The sequence below is a fragment of the Pseudophryne corroboree genome, chromosome 2, assembly GCF_028390025.1.
Source record: "Pseudophryne corroboree isolate aPseCor3 chromosome 2, aPseCor3.hap2, whole genome shotgun sequence".
Taxonomy (NCBI): domain Eukaryota; kingdom Metazoa; phylum Chordata; class Amphibia; order Anura; family Myobatrachidae; genus Pseudophryne; species Pseudophryne corroboree.
In genome coordinates, this window is record NC_086445.1 from 627,349,849 (window position 1) to 627,362,813 (window position 12,965).

Below are 12,965 nucleotides of genomic sequence, written 5' to 3' on the forward strand. Positions count from 1 at the left end.
TGAGCAGGAAAATGGCGCTGTGTGCTGAGGAGAATAAGCCCCGCCCCCTATTTCGGCGGGCTCTTCTCCGGAGTTTGTGAGATCTGGCAGGGGTTAAATACATCCATATAGCCTCAAGGGCTATATGTGATGTATTTTTTAGCCATAAAAAGGTATTATACATTGCTGCCCAGGGCGCCCCCCCAGCGCCCTGCACCCTCCGTGACCGCTGTGTGAAGTGTGCTGACAACAATGGCGCACAGCTGCAGTGCTGTGCGCTACCTCAGGAAGACTGAAAAGTCTTCTGCCGCCTGCTTCTGGACCTTTTCCATCTTCGGCATCTGCAAGGGGGGTCGGCGGCGCGGCTCCGGGACCGGACTCCATGGCTGGGCCTGTGTTCGATCCCTCTGGAGCTAATGGTGTCCAGTAGCCTAAGAAGCCAATCCATCCTGCACGCAGGTGAGTTGACTTCTCTCCCCTAAGTCCCTCGATGCAGTGAGCCTGTTGCCAGCAGGACTCACTGAAAATAAAAAACCTAAAAACTTTTTCTAAGCAGCTCTTTAGGAGAGCCACCTAGATTGCACCCTGCTCGGACGGGCACAAAAACCTAACTGAGGCTTGGAGGAGGGTCATAGGGGGAGGAGCCAGTGCACACCACCTGATCCTAAAGCTTTATTTTTGTGCCCTGTCTCCTGCGGAGCCGCTAATCCCCATGGTCCTGACTGAGTCCCCAGCATCCACTAGGACGTTAGAGAAATGTAAAGAAAATCATAAAAGAAAGCTTTGAGCAACTTAACAGAAGCGTCCCTGTCCTAAAGGTGCATCAGGCTCCTGTCGGCAACAAACAAAACCTGGTTGGTTTATATAGGAGGAAGGCCTAGTGCATCCTGGAAACTGAAAGTTTAACTGTTTCGTGCCTGGTTCTCTTCAAAACCACCTATACCCCATGGTAAATCCTGTGGAACCTATGGACCCCGAAGAAGAAATTGGAGTTGCAATTGATCAATGCACTAATATTTCAGACTTACGCATCGCATTACAAATTATTCAGTGTTATACACCTCTGTAGCAATATTATATTCAATACTGCATTTCATTGTTCTATGTTGTGTATTGTGTCACACATAATGGCGTTTCATCATTATTTTGCGTATCAAACTATCAAGCTATTTCAGAAGTATAAAAATAAAGTGGTGGCAGTGCAAAGGTTACTTCTAGTACTGCAGGTGCTGTGTTATTCTACAATAATTGAATTTTCTGCCTCTCTGCTGCTGCTTATAAACAACATCTCTGCTGCGCAGGAATAACCACTGTCTAGAATGGGAGCAGTCATGCGAGGAGACAGCAAGTGTATAGATCTCCCATGAGCCCCTGCAAGAACAAATTACAACATCTCATGAACCATCCCTTTACTCCCCCCTCCTACATGTAAAGCAATTACACTCAAAGAATAGCACAGGGTCAGGTTTAAAGAGTTGGGGGATAATAAGCTTTTATGCAGTCTATTATCTTGTGATATACAGAGAAACTTGGACAGTGTAACGAATTTAAGAAAGGATGAACACAAGTACAGTAAGCAGAGCTACCCGACAGCCCACCAAATGTGGATGCAAATTATATTGTTTATGAAGCAGGAGTGAGTTATTACACAGACCATAAATAAACCGAACATTAATAAAAATATTTACCAGAATACAAAATATTTCAAAAATATATTTCTATATATGCCGCTGGTTATTTTAATTCCTGTACTGTAAAGGAAAATACAAATCCGTAAGAACCTTGCAGGTTCCTATAATCACCCACATACAGTATGCTCTACATAGGCATTGTATGCATTACTTTGACAAACAGATCATTTATACACCAAACATACATTCAATGCATTGTTCAATATAGCAAGATTTACCCTGCTTAAACGATGTGCTATTAGTTCCACTTCGTATCAACTTCTGTTTCAATTTGCTATTACCAAAAGCAATGAATTGACCGGTTTAAGAACACCACTACCATTGTCAGAAACATTATTCCCTCATAGTAGAGGACAAAAATGAGGGAGAAGTCATCCTCTCTCTGGGGTATTCACTTCGTGAATGGGTCCAACGCCATGCCCTCAAATCTGCTCCGGCTACACGCTGTGACTCTGTGCGGAGACGGGACTCATTATCCTCAATAAACTGCACTGCGCGATCCCATACTTTCTTCAAGCGTTTCCTGCACATATGTGAAATGAAAGGAAATGTTACACACTGACACAAGACGTTTGTATTAGAAAACACTGTACTGTTAAAGGCCAGTCTAGTTGTGTCTAGGAAAGGGAACTGTGTACAAATGTAACATTTGCTAATGGACCCTACACACTTGCCGATTACACTGAGCGATATGAACGATCTTGTTCATTAATGAACAAACATTAAGGCACAAACAATGAACGATGCGCGGCCCAGCGGAAGTTCATCGTTGGTGCTGGCTTGTTTATACATGCATGCCAAAATGGACAATAATGCCCATATTAGCATGCAGGGCTATGGGGACCGGGCAACGACAGGGAGTGAAGACACTTAACTCCACCACTCCCCCCCGGGTCGCCTGTCAGGCACCTCGGTGGAAAATAGCCAGTGAGGAAGTAGTCAAACCTCAAATATGACTCTTATGTGCCCCACGCACATAAGAGTCATATTTGAGGTTTCACTACTTCCTCTCTACCTCCAGAAAAAAAAAAAAGACTGGATGGGCAAATAACCATGGAACAAAATCAATTTTTACCCCTAAAAAAAACACTAGAATAGAAGCAATAAAGAAAAACCTTTGTGCAATGCAAAACATGAGAAATTCTATAATAAAAGTAAAATAAATAAAATAAATTACTGTACCTAATATATAAATCTTCAAATAAAAATTAAAAAGGTCAAGATTTAACTAGAAAGCTTGTATAGTAAGTAAAAACAAACATTTAACTAGTCATTAAAAACAGACAAATCTCAAAACACACAGCTGAATAAAAAGCTAGAGAAAGTAAACATTTTTGTAATAATAATGAAAATATCTCAATCACTATTGCATAGTCTATACAAATACTAAGTCCCAAAACACATCTCAATCTACTATATAAAAATGAAATTCTGTCCTGTCTGTTTTTCTATACAAATCCACAGTTTACAAGCGAAGATCATGAAATTCCACATACAAGCGTATTAAAACATGCCAGACGCAACTAAAAAATTTGAAATCCCTAGCACCCCCCGGGGGGGGGGGGGGGGGGGGCAGACCGCAGCACAGAATATATCAGCAGACAGCATAACTCAGGAATGGCTGGTCCCAAGTACTCAAAAATTGGTGCACATGTGCCTTTCAATCTGCCAACAAACATTGTGGGAGAAAGACACCCCTAGCACCCCTAGGGGTGAGGCAGCAGCACTGAGTATTTCAGCAGACAGCATAACTCTGGAATGCCTGCAGCAATTTACAACAAACTTGGTACACATGACTTACACTCTGGAGGTCAGACACCCCGAGCACCCCTAGGGGTGGGACAGCAGCACAGAGTATGTCAGCAGCCAGCAAAACTGTGGAAAGCCTGGAGCAATTTACACCAAACTTGGTACACATCTCACTTACAATCTTGGAAATGGGAAAACCCTAGGGATGGCACAACGGCACAGAGTATTTCAGGATACAGCATAAATACCGAATGGCTAGACCAATTTACAACAAACTGGGTACACACATGACTTACACTAGGAAAAAAAACAATGAGGGGGTCAAACACTGCTAGCACCCCTAGGGGTGGAACAGCAGCACAGAGTACATCAGCAGACCGCATTACTGTAGAAGGCCTGCAGCAATTTACACCAAACTTGGAACACATCTGACTTACAATCTGGGAACAAACTCCATGGGGGTTATACACCCCTACCACCCCCAGGGGTGGGACAGCAGCACAGAGAATTTCAGTAGACAGCATAACTCCAGAATGCCTAGATCAATTTATTGCATGGGACAGGGGCAGTGACATGATGTGAGGAGGGGAATGGAAGTAGCATGGTCCCCCCCAGCAGCAGATTGGGTTTTCATTTTATTGATGTGTATAACATTTAACATGCTTTTTTTATACTGTTATTTATACTGTGTGTTAAATATTTAAATTCATTTTTGTAAACAAACATTCTTAAAATCACGGGCAACCCCCGGGTACTCCAGCTAGTGAAGTATAAAAAATAGGATTTTAATACCTACCGGTAAATCCTTTTCTTTTAGTCCGTAGATGATGCTTCAAGAACCATGGGGTATAGACAGGATCCGTAGGAGACATGGGCACTTTAAGACTTTGAAATGGGTGTGAACTGTCTCCTCCCTCTATGCCCCTCCTCCAGACTCCAGTTATAGTAACTGTGCCAAGGGAGACGGACATTTCGAGGAAAGGATTTATTGTTAACTAAGGTGGGACATATACCAGCTCACACCTCAAACACGCCGTACAACATGGCATTCAACAGAAAAACTCCAGTCAACGGCATGAACGACGTCAGCAACAGGCTGACCATAACGTAACACAACCCGTGTGTAAACATAACTAATAACTGCAGATAGAGTCCGCACTGGGACGGGCGCCCAGCATCCTCTACGGACTAAGAGAAAAGGATTTACCGGTAGGTATTGAAATCCTATTTTCTCATACGTCCTAGAGGATGCTCGGGACGCTTCAAGAACCATGGGGTTTATACCAAAGCTCTAGAACGGGCGGGAGAGTTCGGATGACTCTGCAGCACCGATTGACCAAACATGAGGTCCTCATCAGCCAAGGTATCAAACTTGTGAAATTTCGCAAAAGTGTTTGAACCCGACGAAGTAGCTGCTCGGCAGAGTTGTAATGCCGAGACTCCACGGGCAGCCGCCCAGGAGTAGCCCACTTTCCTGGTAGAGTGGGCCTTCACTGATTTCGGTAACGGCAATCCAGCCGTAGAATGAGCATGCTGAATCGTATTGCAGATCCAGCGCGCAATAGTCTGCTTTGAAGCAGGCGTTCCAATCTTGTTGGCAGCATGCAGGATAAACAGAGCTTCCGTTTTCCTAAATGGAGCCGTTCTGGCGACATAAATCTTCAAGGCCCTGACAACATCGAGAGATTTTGACTCCTCGAAGGCGTCAGTAGCCACTGGTACCACAATAGGCTGGTTCATGTGGAACGATGAAACCACCTTCGGCAGAAATTGTTGAGTCCTCAACTCCGCTCTATCCTCATGGAAGATTAAATAAGGACTTTTGTGAGACAAAGCCGCTAACTCAGACACCCGCCTTGCGGATGCCAAGGCCAATAGCATGACCACTTTCCAAGTGAGAAATTTCAACTCCACCTTCTGTAAAGGTTCAAACCAATGTGATTGAAGAAAATGCAACACCACGTTAAGATCCCATGGTGCCACTGGGGGCACAAATGGAGGTTGGATGTGCAAAACTCTTTTCACGAAAGTCTGAACTTCTGGAAAGGAGGCCAATTGTTTCTGAAAGAAAACAGATAAGGCCGAAATTTGTACTTTAATCGAGCCTAACTTTAGACCCGCACCCACACCTGCTTGCAGGAAATGGAGAAAACGTCCTAGCTGAAATTCTTCCGTAGGAGCCTTTTTGGATTCACACTAAGACACATTTTCTCCAAATACGGTGATAATGTTTAGACGTTACTCCTTTTCTAGCCTGAAGAAGTGTGGGAATAACTTCACTGGGAATACCCTTTCGGGCTAGGATCCGGCGTTCAACCGCTAAGCCGTCAAACGTAGCCACGGTAAGTCGTGGTATACGCACGGCCCCTGCTGTAACAGATCCTCTCGTACATGAAGAGGCCAGGGATCTCTTACGAGTAATTCCTGAAGATCTGGATACCAAGCCCTCCTTGGCCAGTCCGGAGCAATGAGGATCACCTAAACCTTTGTTCTTCTTATGATCTTTAGCACCTTTGGAATGAGTGGCAGCGGAGGAAACACATACACCGACTGAAACACCCATGGTGTTACCAGCGCGTCCACCGCTATTGCTTGAGGGTCCCTCGACCTGGAACAATATCTCTGAAGTTTCTTGTTGAGGCGAGACGCCATCATGTCTATTTGAGGAATTCCCCAAAGACTTGTCACTTCTGTGAAAACCTCTTGATGAAGACCCCACTCTCCTGGATGGAGATCGTGTCTGCTGAGGAAGTCTGCTTCCCAGTTGTCCACTCCTGGAATGAAGATCGCTGACAGAGCGCTTGTATGTCTTTCCGCCCAGCTGAGAACTTTTGTGGCCTCTGCCATTGCCAGGGCTCATTGTTCCGCCCTGGCGGTTTATCTGCGCTACTGCTGTTATATTGTCCGACTGTATTAGGACGGGCTGGATGCGAAGAAGACGTTCCGCTTGAAGAAGGCCGTTGTAAATGGCCCTTAACTCCAGAACGTTTATGTGTAGACAAACTTCCTGGCTTGACCATTTTCCCTGGAAGGTTTCCCCCTGTGTGACTGCTCCCCAGCCTCGGAGACTCGCTTCCGTGTTTACTAGGATCCAGTCCTGGATCGCGAACCTGCGTCCCTCTAGGAGGTGAGAGCTGTGCAGCCACCACAGGAGTGAGATTCTGGTCTTGGAGGATAGGATTATTTTCCGGTGTATGTGCAGATGGGATCCGGACCATTTGTCCAACAGGTCCCACTGAAACACCCTGGCATGGAATCTGCCAAATTGAATGGCCTCGTATGCCGCCACCATCTTCCCCAGCAACCGAGTGCATTGATGAATTGATACTCTCGCTGGTTTCAGAATTTGTTTGACCAAACTCTGAATTTCCAGAGCCTTCTCTTCTGGAAGAAAAACTCTCTGTAATTCAGTGTCCAGAATCATTCCCAAAAACAACAGCCGCTTCGTCGGATTCAACTGTGACTTCGGCAGGTTTAGGAGCCAACCATGTTGTTGCAGAACTGTCAGTGAGAGCGCAATGTCCTGCTCCAGCTTGTCTTTGGATCTCGCCTTTATCAGGGATCGTCCAGGTAAGGGATAATTGTGACTCCTTGCCTGCGAAGGAGAACCATCATTTCCGCCATTACCTTGGTGAAAATCCTCGGAGCCGTGGACAGACCAAACCGCAGCGTCTGAAATTGGTAATGACAATCCTGAGTAGCAAACCGCAGGTAAGCCTCATGCAGAGGATATATGGTGATGTTTAAGTAGGCATCCTTTATGTCGACCGACACCATGAAATCCCCTTCCTCGAGACTGGAAATCACTGCCCGGAGAGATTCCATCTTGAATTTTAAATTTTCTTAGGTAAAGATTGAGGGATTTTAGGTTCAGAATTGGTCTGACCGAGCCGTCCGGCTTCGGGACCACAAACAGGCTGGAATAAAAGCCTTCTCCCTGTTGTTGCGGGGGAACCCTGACAATTACTTGATTCCGACACAACTTTTGTATTGCATCGCATACTACCTCCCTGTTTGGAAGAGAAGCTGGTAAGGCTGATTTGAAAAAATGTTGAGGGGGTACGTCTTGAAACTCCAGTTTGTACCCCTGGGACACTATTTCTAAAATCCACGGGTCTAGGGCCGAACGATCCCAGAAATGACTGAAGAGCTTGAGACGTGCCCCCACCGGTGCGGACTCCCGCAGAGGAGCCCCAGCGTCATGCGGTGGATTTGGCAGAAGCCGGGGAGGACATCTGCTCCTGAGAACCTGCACGGCCATTAGCAAGGAAGGAATAACCTCGGCCTTTTTTGTATTTATTTGGCCGAAAGGACTGCATCTGCAAGTGGTGAGCTTTCTTTTGTTGTGGAGGAACATAAGGCAAAAATGACGACTTACCCGCGGTAGCCGTAGATACCAACTCAGCAAGACCTTCACCGAACAATACACCACCTTTATACGGTAGAGACTCCATAGCTTTCTTAGAGTCAGCATTCCATTGATGAATCCACAATGCTCTCCTAGCTGAGACTGCCATGGCATTGGCCCTTGATCCCAAGAGGCCAATATCTCTCGCCGCTTCCTTTAGGTATGCTGCAGCGTCCCTGATATAACCTAGCGTTAAAAGGATGGTATCCCTATCTAGGGTATTTATATCAGATGACAAGTTATCGGCCCACTTTTCGATAGCACTACTCACCCACGCAGATGCAATAGCTGGTCTGAGTAGTGTACCTGTGGTGACGTAAATGGATTTTAGCGTATTTTCCGGTCTACGATCCGCAGGATCCTTAAGGACTGCCGTGTCAGGAGACGGTAAAGCCATCTTTTTAGACAATCGTGACAGCGCCTTGTCCACAGTGGGAGGTGACTCCCACTTCTCTCTATCCCGAGAGGGGAACGGATACACCATTTGAATCCTTTTGGGAATCAGAAACTTTCTGTCAGGATTTTCCCACATTTTTTTCAAAAAGGGTATTCAGTTCATGAGAGGGAGTAAACGTTACCTCAGGTTTCTTTCCCTTATACATACAGACCCTAGTATCAGAAACAGCAGGGTCCTCGGAGATATGCAACACGTCTTTTATTGCCACAATCATGTACTGAATGCTCTTTGCCAATTTTGGGTCTAATCTGGTATCACTATAGTTGACACTGGATTCAGTGTCCGTGTCGGTATCTGTGTCTGCTAACTGAGCAAATCCCCGAGGTTTGTGTGACCCCCGAGTGGGTCTGGACCGGTGATAACACATCTTCCACCAGGTTCTGAGACTCTGATGTATCTAATCTCTTATTAAAAAGAGCCACATTAGCATTCAAAGCATTCAACACATTTACCCAGTCAGGAGTTGGCAGTGCCGACAGAGTCACTCCCACAGCCGTTTCTGCCCCCAACACAGTCTCCTCCTGGGAAGAGCACTCTGCCTCAGACATGCAGACACACCTGTACTGACACCCACAGACACACTGGGCCAAAAGGGGGACAGACCCACAGTAAAGCCTGTCAGAGAAACACAGAGGGAGTTTGCCAGCTCACAACCCAGCGCCTGTCCCGGTTCTGAAACCTTAATATATAATGCTTCAGACCCTGCAGCGCGTTATAATCACTTAATTTAGCACCAAATTTGCTGTCCCCCCCCCCCCCCTTTTGAACCCTGTTACTTGTATATAGCAGTGGTGAGGAAGGACCAGCGTCTCTTGAGAGAAAATGGTGCTGATGAGAGCTGTGAGGGCTAAGCCCCGCACCCTTCATGGCGCGCTTCAGTCCGCTCTTTTTTAAAACTAATAATGCTGGCGGGAGTAAGAAGTTAGTGCCAAGGCACTTCAATTTCACTCTGCCAGCCTGAAAAGAGGTTTTTAATACTGCCCAGGGCGCTCCCCCAGCGCCCTGTACCCTGTAGTGCCGCTGTGTATGGGAGCATGGCGCGATCGCTGTGCGGTACCTCAGAAGCAGTCACTGAAGTCTTCTATCTTCTTCTACTCACCAGTCTTCTGACTTCTTGCTCTGGAAGGGGGGTGACGGCGGGCTCTGGGAGTGAACCCCTAGGCGTACCTAGTGTTCCAAACCCTCAGGAGCTAATGGTGTCCTGTAGCCAAGAAGCAGAGCCTTTAAACTCCCTAGAAGTAGGTCTGACTTCTCTCCCCTAAGTCCCACGATGCAGGGAGACTGTTGCCAGCAGTGCTCCCTGAACATAAAAAATCTAAAAGTATTTTCCGAGAAACTCAGTAGAGCTCCTCAGTTGTGCATCCAGTCTGCCTGGGCACAGGTTCTAAACTGGAGTCTGGAGGAGGGGCATAGAGGGAGGAGCCAGTTCACACCCCTTCCAAAGTCTTTAAGTGCCCATGTCTCCTGCGGATCCCGTCTATATCCCATGGTTCTTAAAGCGTCCCCAGCATCCTCTAGGACGTATGAGAAATAATAATGATATTTATTATCAGTTATTTATATAGCACACACATTCCGCAGCGCTTTACAGAAAATATTTGGCCATTCACATCACTCCCTGCCCCAGTGGAACTTACAATCTATATTCCCAACCACATTTACAAGCACACACTTACACACTAATGTTAGTTTTTGTCAGGAGCCAATTAACCTACTAGTATATTTTTGGGCTGTGGGAGAAAACCGGAGTACTCGGAGGAAACACACGCAAGTACAGAGAAAATACACAAACTCCACACAGTTAGGGCCATGGTGGGAATCAAACCCATGACCTCAGTGCTGTGAGGCAGTAATGCTAACCGTTACACCTTCCGTACCGCCAATATAATTAGTAACTTCCTGAATCCCGTACATCCAAGTTCTCCAGGCCATTACCTTGTATTAAGCATTATACACACAGCTCCATTAGTACGGGAACCCAACAGAAGCGAGTGGCCAGCTGGACTCTTACTTAGAAATAGTCAGTCTTATACAAAGTATGAACCAAGTAGTCTATTGTATGGCAAGGATACAGAATGCCAAGTGCTTAGTTTAGACGTGTAGCACCATCAAATACTGTAGAATTTGGCCATAGCCTTTCCTCCTCCATTTAGTGTTCAGACATGTTCCATACATGATGACTTTATGAAAGCAACAAACTATAGCAGCACTATCAGACTATTAATGCGCTACCTTTTTAGTCTTTGTTTAGTTATTTTTGCAAGCAAATTTGTATCAATACCTACAGTTCTCTGTATATACAATATTTCTCACTTTTAGCAATTTGATGTCATGAGCAGCTCTTTTTCTTAACAAGATACCATACCATAAATGATACAGAATATACACTATATAGTTGGGTTTTTCCGCTTTACGTGGCTAAACCAGACTAGGGGTATATGCAATTAGCGGCGAATCGCGGCTATTTTTCGTCCGTTTTTTTAATTCGACACAATTCGACCGTCTAATTTCGGCAAGTGGGTGCCAAAATTGACCATATTCAATAAAAAACGGATTCGACAGTCCCGCTGACGAAAAACGTCCGATTTGACGGATTTTGTTCCGGTTTTTAAAAAATAAGAATTTACTTACCGATAATTCTATTTCTCATAGTCCGTAGTGGATGCTGGGAACTCCGTAAGGACCAGGGGGATAGCGGCTCCGCAGGAGACTGGGCACAAAAGTAAAAGCTTTAGGACTACCTGGTGTGCACTGGCTCCTCCCCCTATGACCCTCCTCCAAGCCTCAGTTAGGATACTGTGCCCGGACGAGCGTACACAATAAGGAAGATTTTGAATCCCGGGTAAGACTCATACCAGCCACACCAATCACACCGTACAACCTGTGATCTGAACCCAGTTAACAGCATGATAACAGAGGAGCCTCTGAAAAGATGGCTCACAACAATAATAACCCGATTTTTGTAACAATAACTATGTACAAGTATTGCAGACAATCCGCACTTGGGATGGGCGCCCAGCATCCACTACGGACTATGAGAAATAGAATTATCGGTAAGTAAATTCTTATTTTCTCCGACGTCCTAGTGGATGCTGGGAACTCCGTAAGGACCATGGGGATTATACCAAAGCTCCCAAACGGGCGGGAGAGTGCGGATGACTCTGCAGCACCGAATGAGAGAACTCCAGGTCCTCCTCAGCCAGGGTATCAAATTTGTAGAATTTAGCAAACGTGTTTGCCCCTGACCAAGTAGCTGCTCGGCAAAGTTGAAAAGCCGAGACCCCTCGGGCAGCCGCCCAAGATGAGCCCACCTTCCTTGTGGAATGGGCTTTTACAGATTTTGGCTGTGGCAGGCCTGCATACAGGGTGCATACAGGATAAACAGCGAGTCAGATTTTCTGACTCCAGCCGTCCTGGAAACATAGATTTTCAGGGCCCTGACTACGTCCAGCAACTTGGAGTCCTCCAAGTCCCTAGTAGCCGCAGGTACCACAATAGGCTGGTTCAAGTGAAACGCTGAAACCACCCTAGGGAGAAATTGAGGACGAGTCCTCAATTCTGCCCTGTCCGTATGAAAAATTAGGTAAGGGCTTTTATAGGATAAAGCCGCCAATTCTGAGACACGCCTGGCTGAAGCCAGGGCTAACAGCATTACCACTTTCCATGTGAGATATTTTAAGTCCACAGTGGAGAGTGGTTCAAACCAATGTGATTTTAGGAACCCCAAAACTACATTGAAATCCCAAGGTGCCACTGGAGGCACAAAAGGAGGCTGTATATGCAGTACCCCCTTGACAAACGTCTGAACTTCAGGAACTGAAGCCAGTTCTTTCTGGAAGAAAATCGACAGGGCCGAAATTTGAACCTTAATGGACCCTAATTTTAGGCCCATAGACAGTCCTGTTTGCAGGAAATGCAGGAAACGACCCAGTTGAAATTCCTCTGTAGGGGCCTTCCTGGCCTCGCACCACGCAACATATTTACGCCAAATACGGTGATAATGTTGTACGGTTACATCCTTCCTGGCTTTGATCAGGGTAGGGATGACTTCATCCGGAATGCCTTTTTCCTTCAGGATCCGGCGTTCAACCGCCATGCCGTCAAACGCAGCCGCGGTAAGTCTTGGAACAGACAGGGTCCCTGCTGGAGCAGGTCCTTTCGTAGAGGTAGAGGCCACGGGTCCTCTGTGAGCATCTCTTGAAGTTCCGGGTACCAAGTCCTTCTTGGCCAATCCGGAGCCACGAGTATAGTCCTTACTCCTCTCCTTCTTATGATTCTCAGTACCTTGGGTATGAGAGGCAGAGGAGGGAACACATACACTGACTGGTACACCCACGGTGTTACCAGAGCGTCCACAGCTATTGCCTGAGGGTCCCTTGACCTGGCGCAATACCTGTCTAGTTTTTTGTTGAGGCGGGACGCCATCATGTCCACCTTTGGTTTTTCCCAACGGTTCACAATCATGTGGAAGACTTCTGGGTGAAGTCCCCACTCCCCCGGGTGGAGGTCGTGTCTGCTGAGGAAGTCTGCTTCCCAGTTGTCCACTCCCGGAATGAACACTGCTGACAGTGCTATCACATGATTTTCCGCCCAGCGAAGAATCCTTGCAACTTCTGTCATTGCCCTCCTGCTTCTTGTGCCGCCCTGTCTGTTTACGTGGGCGACTGCCGTCATGTTGTCC

At 46.4% G+C, this 12,965-nt stretch overlaps 1 protein-coding gene across 1 annotated transcript in view; it reads right to left on the reverse strand.

The window, feature by feature from the left end:
• Positions 1-1,445: 1,445 nt before the first annotated feature.
• LEMD2 (LEM domain nuclear envelope protein 2) overlaps positions 1,446-12,965 on the reverse strand; it is a 101,853-nt gene continuing 90,333 nt past the window's right edge. The window contains exon 9 of the mRNA XM_063954849.1: positions 1,446-2,193. Within this exon, the coding sequence (XP_063810919.1) occupies positions 2,004-2,193 (190 nt within the window). The 3' untranslated portion in view covers positions 1,446-2,003. The remainder of the gene's footprint in view (positions 2,194-12,965) is intronic.